This window comes from Acinonyx jubatus, chromosome B4 (assembly GCF_027475565.1).
Source record: "Acinonyx jubatus isolate Ajub_Pintada_27869175 chromosome B4, VMU_Ajub_asm_v1.0, whole genome shotgun sequence".
Lineage (NCBI taxonomy): Eukaryota > Metazoa > Chordata > Mammalia > Carnivora > Felidae > Acinonyx > Acinonyx jubatus.
Genome location: NC_069387.1, coordinates 36026556 through 36052052, shown reverse-complemented (window position 1 = coordinate 36052052; position 25497 = coordinate 36026556). Strand labels below are relative to the sequence as shown.

At 35.4% G+C, this 25497-nt stretch overlaps 1 protein-coding gene across 13 annotated transcripts in view; it reads left to right on the top strand.

The window, feature by feature from the left end:
* The window catches only part of ERC1 (ELKS/RAB6-interacting/CAST family member 1), a 505760-nt gene that overhangs the window by 79199 nt on the left and 401064 nt on the right, over positions 1-25497 (top strand). For all 13 annotated transcript variants that reach the window (XM_053225651.1, XM_053225649.1, XM_053225652.1 and 10 more), the window contains exon 3: positions 14775-15191. In XM_053225651.1, the coding sequence (XP_053081626.1) occupies positions 14775-15191 (417 nt within the window). The remainder of the gene's footprint in view (positions 1-14774; positions 15192-25497) is intronic.

Here is a 25497-nt window from a genome sequence, read left to right as displayed (position 1 = left end):
AGTCAGTCAGAGAAAGACAAATACCATATGATTTCACTCATGTGGAACTTAAGAAACAAAACACATGAGCAAGGAAAAAAAATAAGATAGAGACAAACCAAGAAACATACTTTAAACTATAGAGAACAAACTGATGAATACCAGATGGGAGGTGGTGGGGGGATGGGTGCAGTTGGTGATAGGGATTAAGAGTACACTTATAATGTTGAACTGACTAATGTATAGAATTGTTGAATCACTATATTTTACACTTTAAACTAATATAACACTATGTTAAAAATTATTTCCTTTTTTTTTTTGTTTAGATATCTTAGTTTAAACAAGTAGGTTTATTTAACATGCGAATTTTTCCCTGTAATATGTGGATCAAAGAATTTGTTATGAAAATCTGTCAAGAAAAACAATTATATAGGGGCACATTGGTGGCTCAGGTGGCTAAGCATCCGACTTTGGCTCAGGTCCTGATCTCATGGTTTGGTTCTTGGATTCAAGCCCTACATCAGGCTCTGTGCTTACAGCTCAGAGCCTGGAGCATGCTTTGGATTCTGTGTCTGCCTCTCTCTCTGCCCTTCCCCCACTCATGCTCTATCTTGGTCTCTCAAAAATAAATAAATCATAAAAAAGTTAAAAAAAATGATATAGGCATGTATTCCAGTTCATATATTGTTTAAAAATGCTTTAAATATTAGTAATCAATAGGTATCTCGACATTTTCAAATACTTGATACTAAAAGGAAACCTTGTGTGTTTGTTTATTTTTGCAATAAATATGAATAGGATAGGGAAACTGTTAAAACTGTTGGTTATTGTTGCTTTCAAGTTTTCAGGGTCCTCATGTCAAAGATTTTACAGGAATCTTTGAGATCAAAATTTTAGTATTAAGATTAAAGTAGTGTCCTGTTGTGAGGATTCTCAGAGAAAGATGTCATTTTCAGATGAAGGGTGAGAGGAAGAGAGAAATTAGAATTCTTCCCAATCTCTTTTTCTTTTCTCATTTTTTTCTTTCAGAGACAGAAGGTTCTATGGGTAGAATGTATGTGTATTTTTAAAGAATTCTCATGCCTCAGAATAAAGGCATTCTGCTCTGCCTTCCATTCTCCAGCTTCATAATGAAAAACTTTGAGAATACTCTGTTTTTTCCTTATGGGTGGAATTGAATACATAATCATTTGGCTTTTTGCTCTTTTTGTTTGTTTGTTTGTTTGTTTTTTTCAAATAGCAACTCCTTCCATTTCTACCAAAAGTTTCTTCCTAGGAAAGTGGTTATATGAGTAATGGAAAGTGTTGTATGATTAATGACTCTATAGGTATGAAAATTCTAGGCTTGATATTTGTACCCTTTCATCATCTGTATTATGCAGCTTGTTGTATATTAAATTAAAAAAGCTAAATGACTGGTAAAGTTAAAGAACACACTCTGCTACCTAGCAGGTCCATCACATGTGTACAAGGAAATAGATATACATGCATTTAGTATAATAGTGAGAAGGTGGAAAAATACCTAACTCTTCCTCAGTAGGCCAGTGGACAAATTGGTATTTACTCATAATATGGAATATAGGTACAAAATCCCTTCCTCCAAAATACTAAGGTCAGATGTATTTTGAAATTTAGATTCTTCCAGGTTTTGAGGGGTAATCCAGTGCATATTACATTTGTGTTGGGCAGCACTAAGTAATCCAACATACTAATAATGTATCTGTGGTGGAACTTGGGAGTATTCACATTAAATGAGAATAAAGAAATGGTTCATAGTCTCAGCAATTGAGGGCTTGTTGGATCATATGGTAGTTTTCGTTTTAATTTTTTGTGGAACTTCATACTGTTTTCCATAGTGGTTGCTCCAGTTTTCGTTCTCAGTCACATTAAGTTGAGTAACAAAACAAAGTTGCAAAGAGAATCATGTACAGATGACATCATTTATGTGAATTATAAACAAGTAATTGTGTGTGTGTGTGTGTGTGCGAGAGAGAGAGAGAGAGAGAGAGAGAGAGAGGGAGATCTGAAGAAAATAAGGCAAATTGTTGATGGTGATTTCCTTACTTTGTTGCATGTTTGAATGAATCTTTATAACCCTAAGCTTCTGTCTTTTTCTCTTTTACCTTTTTAAGAATGTATGGCTACCACTGAATTAGGTGATAGAGCATCCTACAAAGCATGTTTAGAACTGGAAAAGTTCTTAAATTTCCTAAATTACTGTCCTTTTAAGTGAAGTCATTACTAGTTGTTAAATTATCTTGAATATTTATTTTTTCCTTTTCAAACCTGTATCTTTTTCGTTTTTAATGTTTTTTTTTTGAGTGTAGTGTACATACAGGAAATACTCCAGCATCATAATTCTATGAATTTTGACAAATGCCAATACCTTATAAAGACACAACATTATCATCATCCATAAAGTTCGTTGCACCCTTTCCTGGTTAGTATCCTGCCCTCCAACAAATAGTGTTCTAATTTCTTTCACCTTAGATTAGTCTTGCCTGTTGTAGAACTTCGTATAAATGGAATTATCTAGTCTGTACTCTGTGGTGTTTGGCTTCTTTTCAGTGTGTTGTTTTTACATTATCCATGTTTAATGTATTGATAGTTATTCTTTTTAACATTGAGTAGTTTTCTTTATATGGATGTTGCATAATCAGTTTATACATTCTCTAGTGTTTGGCTATTCTGAATGAAGCTGTTGTCAACATTTTTATACACATGTGCTTGTGGCCATGTTTTTATTTCTCTTGAGGAGATATCTAGGAGTATAGTTGCTGGGTCATAGGATAGATGTATGTTTAATTTTATGAGGAACTGGCAGACTAATTTCCAGAGCATTGATGTAATTTCACATTCTGGTTGTTTCACATCTTTGCTAACATTTGGTGTTGTTTAAATTTTAGCTATTCCAGTGGGTGTGTGGTGGTGTCTCATTCTGTTTTAATTTTCATTTTCCTAATTACTAGTGATATTAGTTTTTCATTTCCACATTGGCTAGTTGTAGATTTCCAAAGTATCTTTCACTCATTTTTAAAATTTTAAGTTGTTTATTTTTATTTGTGAGTTCCAGGAGTTGTTTATATATTCAGGACACAAGTCCTTTGACAGTATTTTTCCCAGTATGTGGCCTATCAATTTATTTTTATAATGATCACTTTGAGAAAAATTTTGATAAAATTCTATTTTGATTAAGTCCAGTGTGTCAGTTTGTTTGTTTATTTATTTATTTTTAATGCTTGTTTATTTTTGAGACAGAGAGACAGAGCATGAGCAGGGGAGGGACAGAGAGAGAGGGAGACACAGAAGCAGGCTCCAGGCTCTGAGCCGGCAGCACAGAGCCTGACACGGGGCTCGAACTCATGAACAGCAAGATCATGATCTGAGCCGAAGTTGGATGCTTAACTGACTGAGCCACGCAGGAGCCCCTGTCAGTTTTTAATTATACCAAGTGTGCTTTCTAACATAGATATCTCAATATCTTTTATTTAAAAGTATGCAGGGAGATGAAGTGATGGTGAAGATCACTTCAAATGCAAATATGATGTGGTAAGTAAACTCCTTGCAAATATGGGTGCAGGAGTTAAATAGTTGTTTGAAAATAATGGTCACAAATACATTTATTGGGGCTTGTATGATAGGATTGGTGAGAGTCAGGAAAGCAAATTTATTTTCCCTTTAAATACCCTATGAAGATTCCATCTGGTGTTCTTATTTGCTCTTAAACAGTGCCGCTGAATCATGAAACAGTCTTTAATCCTATCTCTTTATTACCTAAATTCATTTTCTCTTTATTAATTTTCTGTTTATTAATTTTTCAAAAAATTTTGATTAATTACTAAAGATTTCTTTTATCTGCTTAACATTTTTACAGAAGCATGTGCAAGGGTCTTAGACATACCTTGTTTGATGATTGCCATGGAAATTATTAAAGGATTGTGTACAATAAATATTTATATTTATATCTCAGTTACTTTCAGGGAAGATTCAAGATTTTATCTATAAAAGCATCATATTTTTGTTGTTTTTGTTGTTCATGTTTTTATCCCCAGGTGCCTCTTTGTTCTTACCAAGCTTCTCTTTCTGTCTCTTTTTAATTACACTTCTAAAACATTTGTGTAGAGAAATGCAGCTAAATTTTACATGTTGATCTTACGTTTACCAGGTTGCTGAACTCTTAATGATATAGATGTCTCGTCTGTAATTTCTTCTGAATTTTCATCATATAATCTTTGTATAATGACTGTTTCTTCTTTTCTAATTCTTCTACCCTTTATTGTCTTCTCATCTTACTACACTTGTTCTTAGTATTTCTAGAACAAATTACAGTAGTGGACTATGGCAGTCTCTCAGTTGCCTGTATTCAGTTTCATTCTGATTTGCTTAATAGCTAGATTTGATTTTTATAGGAAAGCACGTTTAATAAAAATATAAGTATTGAAATAAGATATGAATAATTTTGGTTGGTTTGCTCTGGTTTACTAATGTTCTCTGTATATGTTTTACGTAATTTTCTCCAGACAGAATTAATTTTACAAGTAATTTTGTTTGGCTTCATCTCATTTTGAAATTTTTTGGTGATTGTGTATGTCAAAACATCTTAAACAGTAGTACTGTTTAAGTGAATGCTTTTCTCTAAGACTGTAAGGTTATGATCTTTTTGTACCTTCAGTATCAGTCTTCCTTGCTTCTCTTCCTCTGGGGGAAAAGGTGGGGGAAGGAGAGCGAAATTCTATAGTTTCTGATAAGCTGTGGGTACACAGTGACTTCATTGTTGACATAGCTCTGTGGGACAGACATTAGACCCTGTCAGCTTTACGTTGTGTGCAGCTGAATGTCAGCAGGGACTCCCTTCAGATGGCCAAGTTTCTTGCCTTCTGTGTGTATTCATTCAGCAAAATCTACTCTCCAAAGCAGCATTGCCAAGATTATATCACTTTCATAGCTGATTGGCATCACTTAACTCTTTGTTCTTTACTCTTCTTTCTTTTTGATTCATATACCAGTATTTCTGTGACCAAGACTGGGGATTTCATTTACCTTTGTTTCAGGTGTTTGAAACTGTTGGGTTGTAGAGAATGAAGAAAGAAGTGAGTTTGATACTTGAAATGCTGCTGGAATGAACACTATCTTTTTGGTTGCTTATAGTTCTGCCATTGCATTGTTACTGCTGAGTGTTCTCAAGTTAAATACAATGGAAGTGGTTGTCCTAGGATCTCTTTGCTGGTCGATTTTACTTTGAAGATTTTTTTTTTTCAGTTATTTTGATGTCATTTATAGTGAAATGAATCTCTTCAATCCTGATATTGCTTAGCATAATATTTTTACCATTGTAATTTCTGGTTTGGGATACTGTCCTTTCTTTCTGTACTTCATTCACCAATTCCTTCTTTCCTCTTTCTGTCTTTCTTTTAGAATAAAAGGACAAGTAGGATTAAACTGGGAGTGAAAGAGGGAAAGGGCAGAGGAGATCATATAAGTAGAAGTTAAGGGGTAAATAATAAATAATATGGTGCTTGGGTATCTAAAAGCAATTTGGAAATTCTAGGACTTGTACTAAAAGCAGTTTATTGTTACTTGAATTGTTGATTATCTCTGAGGTCATAAAATATTAAATGTACAGTTGACCTTTGAGGAATGTGGGGATTGGGGCACTGTCCTCTGCACAGTTGAAAATTTGCATGTAACTTTTGACTCTCCCTCACCACCCCGCCCTCCCCCCACCCCCCCACCCCCATTAACGGTTAATAGCCTACTATTGACTGGAAGCCTTACTGATAACATAGAGTCAGTTAACACATATTTTGTATGTTATTATGTATTATATACTGTATTCTTACAATAAAGAGAGCTAGATGAAAAGAAAGTGTTATTAAGAAAATCATGAGGTCCCCTAAAAAAAAAAAAAGAAAGAAAATCATGAGGAGGAGATAATGTATTTACTGTACTGTTTATTGAAAATAATATGTGTGTAAATGGACCCATGCTGTTCAGACCCATGTTGTTCATTCAAGGGTCAACTTATTTTGATAGCATTTTCATTTATTCTTTAACTTCCATTCTGGGTTGTACTAGCATAAAGATAGAGGTTCTGCGTTTTTCCTGGATTCAGTAGTGGAGAGAGTAGTTGGTAGAATTCTGGTATAATTGCTTGTTCATTATCTTCACTCTGTCTTTTTTTAGAAGAGAATGAGCATAACATAAGGGTAATTTAATTAACCATTTGAATTCTGGTGTGTTGTATCTTAATCTGAGAACTTGGGTTTGGTTAATAGTTGATAGTTTACAGTATACTTTGCTGCACAGAAAATAAATCCTTGTAATCAACTGAAAGAATAGTAGACTGATGATTATAAGAAATGAATTACCTTAGAGGCTTTTCCTCAGTCTCTGAGGTTTAGACTGGTTAAATTTCTCACCGACTTCCTTCTAAAGTGATAGAAATTAAAATACTTTCTTTTCATATTAAAGATTCACGAGTCTAGCTCATAGTGATCTCTGATAGGTTTTTAAGCTTCATTTGAATATCTTGTATGTAGAATTAAGTGCCTTACATGTATGTGTCTCATTTCTGTCTTGAATATTCTTAACTTTTTAAAAAAAATGTTTTTATTTTTGAGAGAGGGAGAGAGAGAGTGTGAGCTGGGGAGGGGCAGAGAGGGAGACAGAGGTTCCAAAGCAGGTCCTGTGTAGCAGAGAGTCCAATGCGGGGCTCAAACCCATGAACCAACCATGAGATCATGACCTGAGCCAAAGCCAGGCACCCAACTGACTGAGCCACCCAGGCTTGAATATTATTCTTAATCTAAAATTTAGAATAGGGTGTAGTGCTGATGAGTAACTATTATGTTCTTTTTTTTTAACTATTATGTTTTATCAATTTGTAAGCTTTATTTTTGGATAAGAACTCCATGTGCTTTGTATAGTACTAAAACTATGAAAGATTCCTGTTGACTGTTGATTATCTGAAAATGCTTCTCTTTGCTTTGGATCAAACATGAATAAATCCAGAGACACCTGGCTGGCTTAGTCAGTGGAGCATGTGACTCTTGATCTCAGGGTTGTGGGTTTGAGCCCCACGTTGGGTATAGAGATTATTTTATTAAAAAAAAAAAACCATGAATAAATCCAGAGTATATATTTAAAATTTTTTATTAGGATTGTGTTTCGTATTTTGGGTAGTTTTTATTTAAGATAGCATTTTAAAAAATGTTTTATTCATTTTTTGAGAGAGAGAGAACAAGTAGGAGAGGGGCAGAGAGAGACAGAGACACAGAATCCAAAGCAGGTTCCAGGCTCTGAGCTGTCAGCATAGAGCCTGACTCAGGTTTTGAACCAATGAACCCTAAGATTATGAACTGAGCCGAAGTCAAACCTTTAACCTAGTGAGCCACCTAGGCACCCCTAAGATAGAATTTTTTGTGTTAGTTGGTAAAGAATTGTTACAGAATATGAGTTAATCATTGTATTATAGGGGAAAGATACAGCTTTCCAGGGACTTGATTTGCATGTTCTACTAGCTGTTACTTTCAAAATAATTTCTCAAAATTTGTTTTCTCAATCTTTCATCAAAAACTTATTGAGCACTTAATATACTGAGCACTGTGCTGTACCTCATAGTAAAGAGATGACAACCGTTAAAGTCCTAGAAAGTTTTTATTGAAGACATAGACAAATATATTTCAGATTAGTCTGGTAAGTGCTATTGTTAGGGATATAGTAATGTAGCGGTACAGATCAGAACCTCAAATGGCCTGAGGAAGCTGTAAGCTTGACTCAGATGACTTCAGTAAGAATTATTATGGGCTCTTTTGCATCTTACATTAATGAAATTTACTTAATATATACATTTACATGTTTCAGAATAAATTGTTCTTGATTTAACATAATAGGGTGCAATACTGGTATTTTTTATTTTTTTAAAATGTTTATTTTTTTGGGGGGGACAGAGAGAGGAAGACAGGATCCAAAGCAGGCTCTGCACTGTCAGGGGAGAGCCTGATGTGGGGCTCGAACTCACAAACTGTGAGATCATGACCTGAGCCGAAGTCAGAAACTTTACCACGTGAGCCACCCAGGCACCCCTATACTTGTATTTTTTTTTAACTGGTCATCTTGACACATAGTTCATGGAGTTCTCTGTGATATATTGTTTGAAATGATGATCACTTTTTGTATCCATAATACAGTAGTCTCTCGTTTGCATCGTTTCATTTCCTGTGGTTTCTGACTGGTGGTCACCTGTGGTCTGGAAGCAGACCTCATTTTTCCTTCTGACTTTCTTGTTAGAAGGTCCCTTGTAGCCTAACACTGCTTCACAATGCCTACCTCGTTCACCTCACTTCATTTTAGTCATGTAGGCATTTTATCATGTCACATCATCATCAGAAGAAGGTTGAGTACAGAATATGAGATTATTTTAAGGGAGAGACACCACATTCTCATAAATTTTTATTAGTATACTGTTATGTTCTATTTTATTTTAGCTTTGTTGTTAATCTTTTACTATGCCTAATCTATAAATTTTATCATAGGTATGTATGTATAGGAAAAAACATAGTATATATGGGATTTGGTACTATGCACAGTTTTAGGCATCCATTGGAGGTCTTGGAACATATTCCCTGTAGATAAAGAGGGGACTACTGTATTCTTTTTTTCTAACTAAAAATAGCTCTAGACTACAAAATTCTGTCAATTTAGAAACCAGGATAAACTGGACCAAAGCATTCTGTTATTCCAAGAAATTAATGATTATTTTTGGGAAGTTATGCCTTAGAGGAGCTTCTGATATTTATCTAAAATATGTTATATGAAGGGCTGTGGTGATTTTTCGGCCATTTTTTTCAGATGTATTATTTTCCTAACAGAAGTCATAGTCTCTGTCGGAGATTTAAAAATTTTCATTTCTGTTGTTCACAATACTCTATCATTTCATTGAGGCACAGTGTCATATAATAATAGCACAATCCTTGGATTAAATTTTAAGCAGTTACTGGGGCACATGGATGGCTCAGTCGGTTGAGTGTCTGACTTTGGCTCAGGTCATGATCTAATGGTTTGTGGGTTCAAGCCCCACTTCAGGCTCTGTGCTGACAGCTCAGAGCCTGGAGCTGCTTCAGATTCTGTGTCTCACTCTCTCTCTTGCCCACCCCTGCTTGCGCTCTGTCTCTGTCTCTCTCAAAAATAAACATTAAACAAAAAAAACAATTAAAAAAATTCAAGCAGTTACTTTTCCAGTCTTTCCAGATCACCTGAATGTCAGAGTGAAAAGTGGTAGACTACTGAGTGTTGGTATAACATTTGGAATATCAGAAGTCGGAGATCATTTGGAGAATGTCATGAGGCAGAATTCCCAAATAAAAATTCTCCTAATGTCTTACAACTGAGGTCTTCCCACTAAATTCAGTATGTCTTTTTTTTTGGTTGATCATTTTAAATGTCTATGGGATGTATAGGTTTGCTCAGTTTATCATCTGTATGAATATGCTGGAGAAACAGTAGCATAGTTTCTTAGCCTGTTGCTTCTTTCTTCTCCCAAGGAATTTGGCAAGAATTTTTGTAAAGTAAAGCTAGCTTGAATGTAGCCTAAAGTAGGGATTTATTTCAGTGGAGAAAATTGCTGTGTACCTTTCTAGGCTACCAGTCAGACCATCATTTTATTTCTATTTTGTAGATAAATGGGTGCAAGCAGAGCTGAAATTATAACATTAATGGTTATAATTTCTATATTGTCAAAATAATTGCCATGCCAGATTTAATCAAATTGTAAATGCTAAAGTATATGTGAGGCTATTAGCTGTAGTCAACACCTGTTTCTCCTAACCTGAATGAATTGGTGATGAATGTCCAAAAAAGGAGGAACAGTTGTACCTACCAATCAGTTTCATTGTTGAATTTAACTTCTGATACTACCCTCACTCAGGCTTTAACTGGGTTTTTTGACTTTCAGATATAAAGAAGGAAAATAGAATTGATAATAAGCTCTAGAGAATTACTAGCATTTTGACACATCTTTTCATTAAAGATTTTGAAGTTCAACAACTGTTAAGAATCTTTACAATGTGATGCTGAAAGTTAAATGCATTTAAAAAAATCCTATTCCTGAATTAAAATATCTGATAGTCTTATTATAAATTTATTCTTGGTAAGAAAAAAGCAGTGGTTTTCAAAAGTTTGAAGATTACCAGAATTGAAAATTCACTACTTGCTAAGCCTAATAGGAAAACTAGAAATTATGAAATAAACAGTTGATGTGTTTGCACTGAAAGAAAAAAAATCTCTATGATAGTCACCATAAAATTTGTTAGAAGAAAAATGACGGACTTGGAAATATATTTGTAACATACACAGTAGGCAAAAGGTTATTTTCCTAAGTGGATTAGGAAAATTAAAAAATGGGCAAAGAACAAGGACAGATGAGTAACAAAGGAAGGAATACAAAGTGCCAGTAGATATGTGAATAGGTATTTAGCTGTGCTTATAATCAAAGAAATGCCAGAAAAAGAAAATACCTACAGTTTTCAAATATATGGGGAAGTGGCGACTCCCAGATATTGTTTGGTGGAAGTTTAAATGTGTCAGACCCTTTTAGAGATAATTTTTAATATATAATCAAAATTACAATTGCATATCCTCCAATTCAGCAATTCCCCTTTGAGAATTTATCCCCAGTAAAAATTTGGATACATGTACAAAGATATACATACATATGAAGGTGCCTGTTGTAATAGTGAAAACAGAACCAACCTAAATATTTATCAATAGTCATAAATAATTTAATATCCATAAATTGGAATTTTATGGCAGGTATCATTTTTCCTCATTTTCTTTATTACTGTAAAATACATCTTATATTTACCATCTTAGCTACTTTTCAAGTGTATCGTTCGTTGGCATAAAGTACATTATGTTGTGCAAACATTGCCACCATCCATCTCCAGAACTCTTTTCATCCTGTAAAACTATACCTGTTAGTGACTTCCCATCCCTCCCCAACCCCTGCTTTTTCCAGGCTTTGGCAGCCACTGTTGTTCTTTCTGCTTCATATGTTTGACTAATCTAGATACCTCGTGTTAAGTGGAATCATATAATAGTTGTCTTTTGTGGTTTAGTTAGCATTATCCTCAAGTTTCATCCATGTTGTAGCATGTCAGAATTTCATTCTTTTTTAAGTTTGAAAAGTATTGTAAGCACTTTTAAAACTTTGTTTTTTATTTTATTTTTATATTATTTTTTAATTTTATCTATTTCTGAAAGAGAGAGTGCAAGCAGGGTAGGGGCAGAGAGAGAGAGGGAGACCCAGAATCTGGAGCAGGCTCTAGGCTCCGAGCTGTCAGCAGAGAGCCTGATGTGGGATGCAAACCCAAGAACTGTGAGAACATGACCTGAGCTTAACCAACTGAGCCACCCAGCCACCCTTTTTAAATTGAAAAATATTTTTTTAAAATGTTTTTTTATTTTTGAGAGAGAGACCGAGTACAGGCAGGGGAGGGGCAGAGACAGAGGGAGACACAGAATATGAAGCAGGCTCTGGGCTCCTGTCAGCACAGAGCCTGATGCAGGGCTTGAACCCATGAACTGGGTGATCATGACCTGAGCCAAAGTTGAATGCTTAACTGACTGAACCACTCAGGTACCCCTAAATTTAATTTTTGAGTGGGGTAGCACATCTATTTCGTTCAAATTTAAGAGGAAGGTTGGGAGGAGGGAAGATGGGAAGTGATTGCTAATAGGCCTGGGATTTCACTAAGGGGTGATGGAAGTGTTCTAGAATTAGATATGTGTGTTTGATGTACAACTTTTAATATGTTGAAAACTGAATTATACACTTAAAACAGGTGAACTTTATTATATGTGAGTTATATTTCAATAAAGCTGTTACTAAGAAGATTTCAATGTCAATTATACTTCAATTAAAAATTTCTGGAGGAATAAAAAAATTTCAAGAGGAATAGAATAAATTTCTAATAAAGTGTTCTTATAAGTTGTCCTTCAGCTATTCTAGTTTTACTTTTTAAAAAATTATTTCTTGTGTAACTTTCCAGAAATATTTTTATTTCTTAAGAATATTTTATTTTTTACTTACAGTAGATAGTAAATATTATTCCCTTTCTTTAACAAAAGTGGTAGTAAATTGAACACGGTTTTCTGTACCCAAGCAATTATCTCTGAAATCTGTTTCTCTTATTTTTAGGTAAAAAGGTGGTTTTTGTTGTTGTTGTTTTTTTAATTACAAAAGGATTACATGGTTAGCTAGTACAAAAAAGTATGAAGAAAAAATGTAAAAGCTATTCATACCCAGAGATAGTCATTGGTAATTAATTGCTTGTATCCTTTTAGACTTTACTCTAGATGTATATACACTTTTAAAAATTAGATTGAGATCATCCTATACTTAGTCTTGTGTGGTCTGCTTTTTTACACTTAAAACAGTATATTGTGATGATAGATTTAAATCACTAAATACCAATCTATATTGTTGTTGTTATTTTTTTTTAACGTTTATTTATTTTTGAGAGACAGAGCATGAGCAGGAGAGGGGCAGGGAGAGAGGGAGATACAGAATCAGAAGCAGGCTCCAGGCTCCGAGCTATCAGCACAGAGCCTGATGCGGGGCTTGAACCACGAACTGTGAGATCTTGACCTGACCAAAGTTGGATACTTAACCGACTGAGCCATCCAGGTGGCCCTACATTGTTATTTTTTATGGATGTATAGTATTAAATTATGTGGACATTTCTCATTTACTGTAACTCATTACCTATTAATATCTATTTAGGTTGTTTCTAATTTTGTCACTATTATAAATAAGAATAAGTATCTTTGTACATGCATCTTTGTATCCTTGCCAGATCATTTATTTGAGATATTTACTATGCTGCTATTTTGTAGTCTGCCAGAATTTTTCAACAGTGTATGTTTTATAATCTGCAAAGATTTCCATGATATTATTAAAATCTCTGTGAAAAAATTGTGCAGGTATATAAATCCTTATTTTAAATATGAGGAATCTGAAATGCAGAAAGTGGCATTGTATCCAAAATTGCATAGCAGTTAGTGTGAGAGCTGGAACTAAAAGTCATGTCTTCTGATTGTGGGTTAGTGTTCTTTCCACTATGGCATACTGCCAATCTTTAAACCTTTAATACAAAGAGTGATTTTTGTTGTTGTTTCTTCATTTCTAAAAATATGAATCTTGTGAATACTTTTAGATTCTTTGTCTAACGTGCTGGAAATTTTCCATTCAGATTAAAGGTTCATATACCTTCATTAGGTGTACAGGCTAAAGATATGCTGTCTCAAACATTTTGTAATTTAACTGCATTAACATCTTTGTTTAATTACTCACCTATATTATTATCCTTCCCTGTATGGAAAGCTCACATGGTGAGGTATTTCCCCATCCCCCTGGTTTTTTTTTAAAGTTTTTAAAAAAAAATTATTTATTTTGACGGGGTGGGGGGGCACGGGGGAGGGTGGCGGAAGAGTGTGAGCAGGGGAGGGGCAGAGAGAGAGAATCCCAAGCAGGCTCTGTGCTGTCAGTGCTGAGCCTGACACTAGGCTTGAACTCACAAACTGTGAGATCAAGACCTGAGCAGAGATAGAGTCAAGCTTAACCAACTGAGCCACCCAGGCACTCCTTCTCCTCCCCTTATGAAAGCTTCAAGTTATGTTATTTTCTTCAGGTAGTACTAGTTTCTGTGGGCTGGGAAAATTCCTTTGATTTCAATGACAGGTCCATCATTTACTGTGTGATCTTGGGCAAGTTACTTAAATCTCTAGATTTAAAAAGACCTGACAGACTTTGGCTCAGGTCATGATCTCGCAGTTCTTAAGTTTGAGCCCCATATCAGGCTCTGTGCTGACAGTTTGGAGATAGGAGTTTGTAGATTCTGTGTCTCCTTCTCTCTCTCTGCCCCTCCCCTGCTGGCTTGCATGCTCTCTCATTCTCTCTCTCTCTCAAAAATAAACAGTAGTGGGCGCCTGGGTGGCTCAGTCGGTTGGGTGTCTGACTTCGGCTCAGGTCATGATCTCACATCTCGTGAGTCCAAGCCCCGTGTCGGACACTGTGCTGACAACTCAGAGCCTGGAGCCTGCGTCTGATTCTGTTGTCTCCCTCTCTGTCTGATTCTCCCCCACTTGCACTCTTTCTCTCTCTCAAAAATAAATAAACATTAAAAAATATTAAAAAAAAATAAACAGCGAAAAATCTCCAAGACTAGTGTCATCATTGGTAAGAATAATAATAATAATAATAATAGTAAAAAAGTAGTAAAAAAATTAATAGTACACATGTCATGAAGATTAAATGAATCAACACATAAAAAGTGTGTGGCATGTAGATGCTACTCATTAAATGTTAGTATTATTTAATGTGTAAACTTACTTAAAAAGTCATTTTGTGTTTTGATATCCTTTGTATTATTTGGTGAAACTTTTGTATGATGTGTTTGTATTCCTGTAGATTTCCCCTTTCTCCTCCCCTCCCTTTTAGTTCTGTGAATATTTCTGTTAATTTTGAACAATGCCTTTATTTTGTCATGGCTTATGCAAAGTGAAGTTCTGCCATACTTCTCTTGTTTCCTTTTGGGAGTAATACAGGTTAAATTATTGACATTTTATAGATTATCTCAATCATATTTTAAGACAGTGTAAAATAACATGAATTCTAATTAGTTAAATTCAAATTCTGAGAGCCCTGGTAGCTACTTTCTGACTTTCCCAGTCTGCTTTATTTTTTCTTCTTGAGGAGGGAAGCTGACTTGGGGTTTTCTGTTTTGTCTTGGTTCTAGCACATGCAAATGACAATCCAGGCTCTCCAGGATGAATTGCGGATCCAGAGGGACCTGAACCAGCTGTTTCAGCAAGATAGTAGCAGTAGGACTGGTGAACCTTTTGTGGCAGAGCTGACAGAGGAGAACTTTCAGAGGTTACATGCTGAGCATGAGCGGCAGGCCAAAGAGCTGTTTCTTCTTCGAAAGACTTTGGAGGAAATGGAGTTGCGTATTGAGACTCAGAAGCAAACCCTAAATGCTCGGGATGAATCCATCAAGAAACTTCTGGAGATGTTGCAGAGCAAAGGACTTTCTGCTAAGGCTACTGAAGAAGATCATGAGAGAACAAGACGACTGGCAGAGGCAGAGATGCACGTCCACCACCTAGAAAGCCTTTTGGAGCAGAAGGAAAAAGAGAACAGTATGTTGAGAGAGGTGAGTGCTTTTTCAGTTGTCTTGACTTACTGATTGTCTCTCCCACCCCGCATTAGTCAGCCAGCGTCTTGGCTTAGATAAATTTACATACTCCATTGAGTTAGCCCGAAGGGAATTTCTTCTTTGATATTTAAGTGCTTCACTGATTTCTGATTTGCTCTCTTGTATGAGATGGCATTGACTAGTATGTATACTGGCTTGATAAATTTCTGGATCTTTCTGTCCCCCTCCCCCAATCTGGTTTCTGTAGACGCATTTTATTGCTAGAGGGACACAGAATTTTCTTAGTTTGTTACTCATCTCTTGATTTGTTCGTAGAGACACACACAGCAAAAACAGAATCAGATTACCTAATTATTGTTTAATTTCAGAATATTATTAAGAGAAAAAGTGTTTACCTCAGTTTAGATGTGCTTGTATAGTCCTTGGTAGTAGTAATGGATGTTTGCTCTGTGGTTGCCACAGAAACTTGCCTTGCTCTAAAAGATATGTAATAAAAATCATTTGCTGCCATGGAGGCACAGTGAGAAAGAATGATATAGAGCACACTGTCAGTTATTTTTTATAGAGGAAACTCAGACTTAAGCTGGCCACTGTGACTGTTGATAATCTTTCACTTTTCTAGGTAATGATTCATTTTAAGAAAACATAAATGAAAAATACATCTTCCTTTGAATTAAAAAAAATTGACAGCTGTAATTCTCTATATGTGGCCAGAGACTTCAGATAACTTTCCCATTTGGATAGGGAAAAAAAATCACAGAATTGTGTTACTGTCAGTCTGAATGAAGTATGAGGAAAGGAATTAAAAGCATGGAATATTCCCAAAGCAGCAAAATAGTAACTGTAAAAGGATACTTCTATATTTGTAGTTCTATAACTTCTCCTTTTGTTGTAAGGAATATGAAATATTTATAGTGAGGACATTTTATTTTTGATAAAGAGGAAATTCAGTGTTTTTTAAAAACATGATTTTATTACATAGTAAATTCATGGTAGCTTATTGTAGTAAAATTAGCAAAAACTTAAAATCCCAGGTATCATTACCTACTGATAACTGTTATGCATATGTTTCCAGTCATTTTTATTATGTATACATTCCTTCTGCATTAAAAAAATTATTTATTTATTTATTGAGAGAGAGGGGCAGAGAGAAAGAGAGAACCCCAAACAGACCTCTTGCTGCCAGCACAGAGCCTGATGCAGGGCTTGATCTCACAACCGTGAGATCATGACCTGAGCCCAAATCAAGACTCGGATGCTTTACTGACTGAGCCACCCAGCTCGCCACCCTTCTGTATTTCTTTCTCTTAAAAAAGATAGAATACTGTACATTAGTATTGTCTAATAGAAGTTTCTGTGATGATGGAAATGTTCTGTATCTGCTTTGTTCATTATGGTAGCCACTAGTCACATATGGTTATGGAGCTCTTGAATTGTGGCTAGTGTGACTGAGGAACTGACTTAAATTTTATTTCACTATAACTAATCTGGAATTAAATTTAATTAATCAAATTTAAATTTAAGTATCTATGTGCAGCTTGTGGCTTCTGTGTTAGTGTAGGTATGCATAATGTAATGTCACATGCTTTTCTTGATAATGTATTTGACCATCTTTTGTCAGGTATATGTAGAGTTTTGTAATTTCAGATGAATTTATAACGTTTGATTGAATATTGAAAATTTAGACCACTGTTTTTCAGTAGTATAAAACTGCTGTGCTGAATATCCTTAACCATATATCTCTGTACATTAACTTTTTCTTTAGGATAAATTCCTAGAAATGAATTTGCTTGAAAGGTGTGTACATTTTTGAAACTGAATAATCTCATCTTCCAGAGTGATTGGACCAGTTTATCTTCCTAGCGGTGTATATAACATGTTGTTAGGATTAATCAGCAGCTATGTACATTTTAGGCTCTTCAAATTATCAGACTGTAATATTTTAGGAAATTTTCAGTCAACTGGTATGTTACAGGCACATCCTGAGTTTGTTTCAATTTACATTAAAGACTTTATATTTTAATGAGATTACTTAGAGCCTGGCCATAGACTTTTGTTAGAGAAGTTGTAATAATCTCACACAGCATGCAACCTGAAATGTTTCCCAGCATCATGAATTTTGAATGTTATGTTTTTAGTGCTTCTGTTCTGAGTGTTTCAACCTATGCCCATTTATTTATTTGAAAGCATTTTAAATTGAAGTATAGTTGACACAGAACATTACATTAATTTTAAGTGTACAGTATAGTGATTTGACACCTCTGTACATTGTGCTGTACTCCCTACAGGTATAGCTACCATCTGTCACCATACAGTGCTAGAACAGTACCAGTGACTATATTTCTTGTGCTCTCCTTTTATCCCTGTGACTTATTCATTCTGTATCTCCCACTCCTCTTTACCCATTTTGCCTATCCTTCAACACATCTCCCCTCTTGCAGTTTGTCCTCTATAGACTCTTTCTGCTTTTTTGTTAATTTATTTTGTGTTTTAGATTCCACATATAAGTGAAATATATGGTATTTGTCTCTTTCACTTATTTCACTTAGCATAATACCCTCTAAGTCCATCCATGTTGTCATAAGTGGCTAGATTGCATTCTTTTTTATTATGCCTATTTACTTTTGAGTTTTGGAGTTAATAAATGGTGAACAGTTAAGGAGTGTGAAAAGCTACATTGTTACTCTGGCAGAGAACAGAGATGTGGTGAATTTGAAAAAGTGGTAGAAAAAAACATGAATATAAGACTGATTTTTCAACTAACAAGCTCTACAAAATCAAGTCCCACTTACGTACATAGTGTGGAAGAAATATAGGTAGGCCTTATCAATCATACCAACACACAATTCTAGTTGCTGTTAGTAACATAGCATCATCTTACAGGAAAACACAGTCTTACAAATTAAAATTACTTAAGAGCAGGTGGAAATGATTGTTTCAGAAACAAATGTTTAGAATTCTAGTTCTCTTTTCTGTTTCTCCTATTTACCTTCAAGACTTAGACCAAATTTTAGTTCTTTGAAGTTTTCCTCGTGTAGCTGTATACTTAAATGTAGATGAACCAATCCTATGATAGTATATTTATATTTACCTGTATGTTTCTTCATTGTTTGCTTCATTTTTTGCATCAAAGATACATTTTTTAAATATTTTATTTATTATATATATATATTTTAAATATTTTTATTTATTTTTGAGAGAGAGAGAGAGAGAGAGAGAGCATGATGGGGGGAAGGGCAGATAGAGAGAGGGAGACACAGAATCTGAACCAGGCTCCAGGCTCCAACCTGTCAGCACAGAGCCTGATCCTGGGCTCAAACTCATGAACTGTGAGATCATGACCTGAGCTGAAGTCAGACACTTAACTGAGCCACCCAGGTGCCCCTAAAGATTTTATTTTTAAGTAATCTTTATACCCAACATAGGATTCGAACCCACAACCTGGAGATCAAGAGTTGCATGCTCCCCTGACTGAGCCAGCCAGGCGCCCTCAAAGATACATGTTTTTAAAAAAAATCTTTATTTTGCCAGTGTCTATCAAATACACAGTGGGTACTCAAGAAATGTTAGTTGAGTAAGTTGAAATGTAGGCCAAAAAATTTAAACCTAGAACTTACAGAAAGAAGGATAGCATTTCAAGTTTTTTTTTTCCCCCAGTGAAACCACTGGGTTCTCAAATCTGATGAAGTTTGGAAAACAAGTTAAACTCAAAACTAATTTTACTTATGAGTTTAGTTATACATATTATAAATAAAATATTAGCAGATAGAATCAGCATTATGATAAAAGGATAATACTCTGACCAAAAGGAGGTTATTCCAGCAATGCCAGAATGGCTTAATTTATCATACACAGTTACAATTTGTATTAGATAAAAGGAAAAGAGAATCTTGTGGTATTTGATGGCTGTCTGAAATATATTAGATAAAATGTTACAGAATTTTGATTGAAAATGAAACAAAATGAACTAAAAATAAGAATTGAATACTTTTAAATAAGATTTAAATAAATAATAACATAATAAATGTATATAATAACCACATTTCAAACTAATAGCCAGCATCAGGCTTACTGTGCCATACTAGAAATGCCCACTGAAGTTAGAAAGAGGTCAGGGGCACCTGAGTGGTTCAGTCAGTTAAGTGTCCAACTTCTGCTCAGGTCATGATCTTGCAGTTTGTGAGTTTGAGCCCCGTGTCAGGCTCTGTGCTGACAGCTCAGAGCCTGGAGCCTGATTTGGATTCTGTGCCTCCCTCTCTCTCTCTGCCCCTTCCCCACTCATGCTCTGTCTCTCTCTGTGTCTCAGAAGTGAATAAACGTTAAAATTTTTTTTTTTTTAGAAAGAGGTCAAAGATGGTTGGGTTCCTCGGTATTTAACATTATTCTGGGTGTGTTACATGGTACAATTAGGTAAGGAAATGTAATAAATAATATCAGTAATGGTAATGGAGAGGAAAAGGCTAAATTTTCATTATAGTGTAGATGGGAACATCAATATAAAGATGTCACCTTACCCCAGATCTGTAAATTTAATGTAATCCTACTGGGAATGATTTTCAAACATGCCTTAATGATGTTGTAGTTTATTTGCAGAAGAACAGTGTAGGAACACTTGCTTAAGCAGATCATGATACACATATTTTATTTTTATTTTTTATTTTATTTTATTTTTTAATTTTTTAATGTTTATTTTTGAGAGAGAGAGAGAGAAAGAGAACAAGAGCAGGCAGGGGAGGGGCAGAGAGAGAGGGAGACACAGAAACTGAAGCAGGCTCTAGGCTCCCACCTGTCAGCCCAGCCCCACGCAGGGCTCGATCCCATGAGCCATGAGATCATGACCTGAGCTGAAGTTGGGTGCTTAACTGACTGAGCCACCCAGGTGCCCCTTTATTTTTTATTAAAAAAATTTTTTTAATGTTTATTTTTGAGAGAGAGCGAGAGAGCGAGAGAAAGCAAGTGAGTCGGGGAGGGGCAGAGAGAGAGGGAAACATAGAATCTGAAGCAGGCTCCAGGCTCTGAGCTGTCAGCACAGAGCCTGATGTGGGACTTGAATCCATGAACTGTGAGATCATGACCTGAGCCGAAGTCAGATGCCCAACTAACTGAGCCACCCAGGTGCCCCATGATACATGTATTTTAAACCCAGTGATCTTAAAATGTACTGGCACAGCAGTGGATAGCTAGATCAATGAAACAAAATAGAAACCAGAAATAATATGGTTTTAAAAATCTTATTTTGTTTTAGAGAGAGAGAGAGAGCAGGGGAGCAGGGCAGGAGAGAGACTGAGTATCACAAGCAGGCTCCACACTCAGCACAGAGCCCAAAGCAGGCTCGATTCCAAAACCCCAGGATCACAACCTGAGCCAAAAATCAAGAGTCAGACACTCAATTGACTGAGCCACCCAGGCATCCCAGAAATAATACAGTTTTAAGTATATGATGGATGTTTTAAATAGTGGCCATCCATTTGGAAAACAGTTACATAGTTACATCAAATTCTAGATGAAATAAAGAGCTACTTTATAAAAAATAAAAAACTAGAAGAAAATGTAAGTAAAAAGCTTTTAATATAATTTTGAGAGAGGAAAGAATCTTCCACTGCCGTAGGAAGAACCTTAAAGAATTAAATTTGTGGGGGTGCCTGGGTGGCTCAGTTGGTTGAGTGTCCGTTTCTTGATTTCAGCTCAGGTCATGATCCCAGGGTTGTGGGATCAAGCCCTACTTTGGGCTCCATGCTGAGTGTGGAGACTGCTTAAGATTCTTTCTCTCCTTCTCTCCGTCTCCCTCTTTGCCTGCCCCCCACTCATGCATGCTCTCTCTCTTTCTAAAAATAAAAAATAAAAAAAAAGAATTAAATTCGTGTATGTTAGAAAATACAGTTAACAAAAAGTTAAAATGATGATTTGGGGTAAAGTTTTCTAATGTATCGCTAACCTGATACATAAAGATTGTTTCTTTTTTTTTTTTTTTTTTTTATTTTATTAAAAAAAATTTTTTTTTCAACGTTTTTTATTTATTTTTGAGACAGAGAGAGACAGAGCATGAACGGGGGAGGGGCAGAGAGAGAAGGAGACACAGAATCGGAAACAGGCTCCAGGCTCCGAGCCATCAGCCCAGAGCCTGACGCGGGGCTCGAACTCACGGACCGCGAGATCGTGACCTGGCTGAAGTTGGACGCTTTAACCGACTGTGCCACCCAGGCGCCCCAAGATTGTTTCTAAAACAAGAGACTAGAGGCACCACTTTTCCTTTTTTATTTATTCAACAAATAACTATTGAGCCTTTGATATGTATTTCATCCTAGGATGGGCATGGGTATACATTTTTTTATGTCAGACCACATGGTCTCTGCCCTCCTAGAACTTAAAAATCTAGTGGGAGACAGTAAACTGATAATTATGGGATGAAACTACATGATTGGGTGGAGTCTAATTTTGTTGGGGGAGGGGATTTCTGTAAATAGGATAAGCTCGTATGAGGAGGTGCCCCTGAGGTAAGGAGATTTGAGGAAAGACAAGGAGAAAGTCATGCTGAACATTTGGATAAAACTGTTTCATGAATAAAGGTTAAAAGTTGCAAAAGGCCTGATGGGAAGGAATTTTGAAGGAGCAACAAGGAGGCTAGAGGGCAAAAGCAAATTGTATAAGGTGAAGGCTGGCATCAGATGACAGGGTGAAGAGGTATCCAAGGACAAATCCATTCCTTTCATTCTTCAGATATTTACTGGCGCTAAGCATGTACAAAGCACTAGGGAAATAGTGAACAAAACATGCCCTCTGGGAGACAAAGCACTTGCCTTCATGATCCTTGCAGGTAATGCAACAGTTATATTCAAAGTGCAAGAAAAATCCATTCCAGTATTTAACCAAGGGAATGTTAAGATCAGGTTAGCTTTTTACAATTTACTCTGGTCGTGTGGAAAATAAATAGGGGAGGGAGAGTCAAGAGTGGACAAGGAAGTCTAATAACTTAACAGCTCTAATCTAGGGTAGGTGAGTGGTGACTTGAAATGACTTTTGCACATTATTGCACTAGTAGATCAAGGAAGTCAAAAAGAATTGTGAGTTGGCAATACCAGGATATCCATAGGTTTTGTTATTTATTGGATTTCGTGTTCATCTTTAAAGAAAAAGTATTTCATCAATCCTAAGACTCACAGTTTTTCTTACTTTAGCAATATGGCATTGAGTTAAATTTTATCCTTGGCAGTATCTTACAGTCTGTCAACAAGGCAGTAGTGGTGCTGATTTGTTTGCCTGTGCATTCAGTCATAGCTGCTCAGTTTGTTACCACTGTAGTTGAGGGTGTGAGCTTTGTTGGTATTTCTCATGTTAACTTTAATTGTTCAGTATGTCATCAGTAATATCATGTGATGAATCAGCATTGACACCAGAGTTGCTGGCATGGGGAAAGTTATGAAAACAGTTCAAAATGGCATATAGTTAAAATATGGTTAAATAAGTAAAAGAGAACTCTAAGTTCTACTTTATAGTCAGTATAAAATAAAAATTCTGGATGATAAAGCTTTGTGTAATTATTTATTTGGAGGCATTTCCCCCCTTTCTTTCCAGTACATAAAACAATAGTATATATTATAATCAGTGGCATCTTAGATTTGATGAAATACTGTAACATTAAAATAGCATTCCAGTAGCATTTGTGATTAGTTTTCTATTTTGTTTATAAAAATTATTCTGTAGATAACAGATAAATAATCCCATCAAAGAAAAGCCAAAGAAGAAAATAATAAATTTAAATTAAGCATTGTGTTTTCTTTATACTAAATTACATTGTTGTGGGAGTACTTATTGTTAGATTTTATATTGTTTACTGTAGTACCTTTCCTTTGATTGGTAGAATAGTGAAGACATGTGGTGGACAAACATTGAACTACAGTCAAGACTTGGCTTGGTCTGTGCTTGGGGTTTGGGCATACAGAGTGTTAAAGAGCTTTACAGGTAATTCTGTTAGACACCATAGTTTGAAAACCCACTTTTGGTTCTCAGTCTGTTGGCAGAACACACCTAAGCTGACTATGAACTTTTTCGGATCTGCATTACCAAACATTATCTGTTGGCCAACTAAACACATTATTTATATACCTATATGTGCTCTCAGTTTTAAAAGTGTAAATGCTATTGTGGTAAATAAAATATAAATTTGTTTTAAAACATTAATACATTCATGCTGGTTTTTATCTCTTTAATATTTCAGTCAACAAACCTTGTTAGTATAACTTGTATCATGTTGAGGTTTACAGAAATGTTTGAGGTTAAAAGTATTAATATTTGACTAGGTTCCAGCATAGGAATTCTGAATCTAACTAGTGTATCTGAGGGATGCCTGTTTTTATCATTAGCAGTTGTAAGGTATAAGCAGAGGAGATTGACAGAAAAAAAAGAAACAACAGACAAAGCATAGGAAGAATTTGAAAAGAAAAAGGGGCCCCAAGTTAGTTTGCTGCTTTGCAGTGATTTTGGAAAATGAGGACAGTTGCATACCTTATTTATTCAGGTTATTCCTTCCCTTTTCTTTGTGTCATTTGTGGCCTATTTCTATTTTGACAAGAAGATGATGTTTTCTCAGAATAATGCCATTACTAGAGGTGGTAAAGGGTTAAAGTACAATGGTGTCTGAGAGATACAGAAAACAGTGAGGATTCTTTCCGTTTATTCTCCCCTTCTTCTTTATTTCTGTCTCCTCTGTGTTTTGAGTACACTAAAGCCAGAACTTGTATGGAAGATTGAATCTGTAAAGGGGCCTCACAAGTAATCTGGAGCTTCTACCCTTGAACCAAGGGTGCTGGAGGCTAAAACCTGAAACTTGAAAAAAGAAATTTCAGACATAAGTACTACTTGTCAGTCACAAATACTTCTTTCTCTCAGTCGTGTAAGTAAAAGTTGACTTTTTAAAAGAAACTGCCAAAGAGAGAAAAATACGAAGATTTATTCCTAACTTGCTTGTTTTCTAACTCTAGTTATTATCTGGTAAATTAATGAGAGAAAATGAACATATTTTCTGTTGTTTACCACAGTTGACAGTGTAACAAGATCCAGATAATTCTACCTGTACTTTAATTGTTTTTGGATGAGAAATTTCAGGCCAATGGAGTGAAATAGAGTGAGCAAATAGAACATTCTAGTTCTTATATTTATTTGAATAGTACATTCATTTCTATTTCCAGTCTCTTTATTAACAGTGCATGAGTCAGAGGCTTGATGTACTCAGTTGGAAAGGGGAGTTTATCAGCTCACTGACTGCAGGATGTGTTCATAATGAGTTTTAATGTGCAGGCCTCTGAATGGAAATTTGTTACGAATGATAGGTTTTCAAATGTCTTAATAGGAAAGCTTTATGCCTGTGGATGGTTTAAAATGCAGCCTAATTCCTTAGCAAAGGAGGGTTTTTTGTTCAAATGGATTTCTATTTTCTTTATGTTTTGCATATGTGGTTGCTAGGATTTAAAGTAAAATTGTTATAATTTAACTTTATAAAACATTTGGAAATTGACCTTATTTGGAATTAGGTAATAGGAAAGAAGTCAGATAAAATTAATTTGTTCAGTATCTGAATTGTGAGGTATCAAGGAAATGCAGTTTTAATATTTTCAAGTAGATATAGAAATACCAAATGAGAAATGTATAGGTTATAGGATTTTATTAATCGATGAAGATTATTTACAATTAGTAGGATTCATTTTATTTTTCTATATGTACACTCATTTTATTGAATAAATATTACTAAATATCTGCTGTGTGTCCAGTTGGTCATCTTATTTATAGTGTGGAGAATAGGTTAAATGTGTACAAACTCGAGGCTCATAGGAAGCCGGTGGATTTGTTGTTTTAGTGTAGGTGAGAAATTATTATGACCTAAACTAACGTGTTGAGATTTTGTCCTGCATTAGTGTGTTCTGGATTTTACTGTCTTCCTTAAATGAAGTGTTGAGGATTAACTTGATCTTTATAGGACTTGCTTTTAAATTCTGTTAGAGCTGATCCAGATAGCCTTTCCTATAGAGGCCTTAATTTCTATATAGAGAATTTTAAAGATCTGGGAAGAATGAAAGGAGAGACTGGTGTTTGGCTTGAGCTACTGGGAGAGCTGTGCTGTTTAGTGAGATGGAGAAGACTTACCTCTCATCACACTCATCAGATGATTGCGACTTCTAAGAGTTGGACTTTCTGGTGTCTCTGTTAAATGCCTCTGATGTTTTATTTATTTTGGCCCTTTGGAACTAAAATTTCCTTAGCCTCATGTGAGTTCAGGTAGTTGCTCAATTCATAGCTCTCTGGGTAGTTG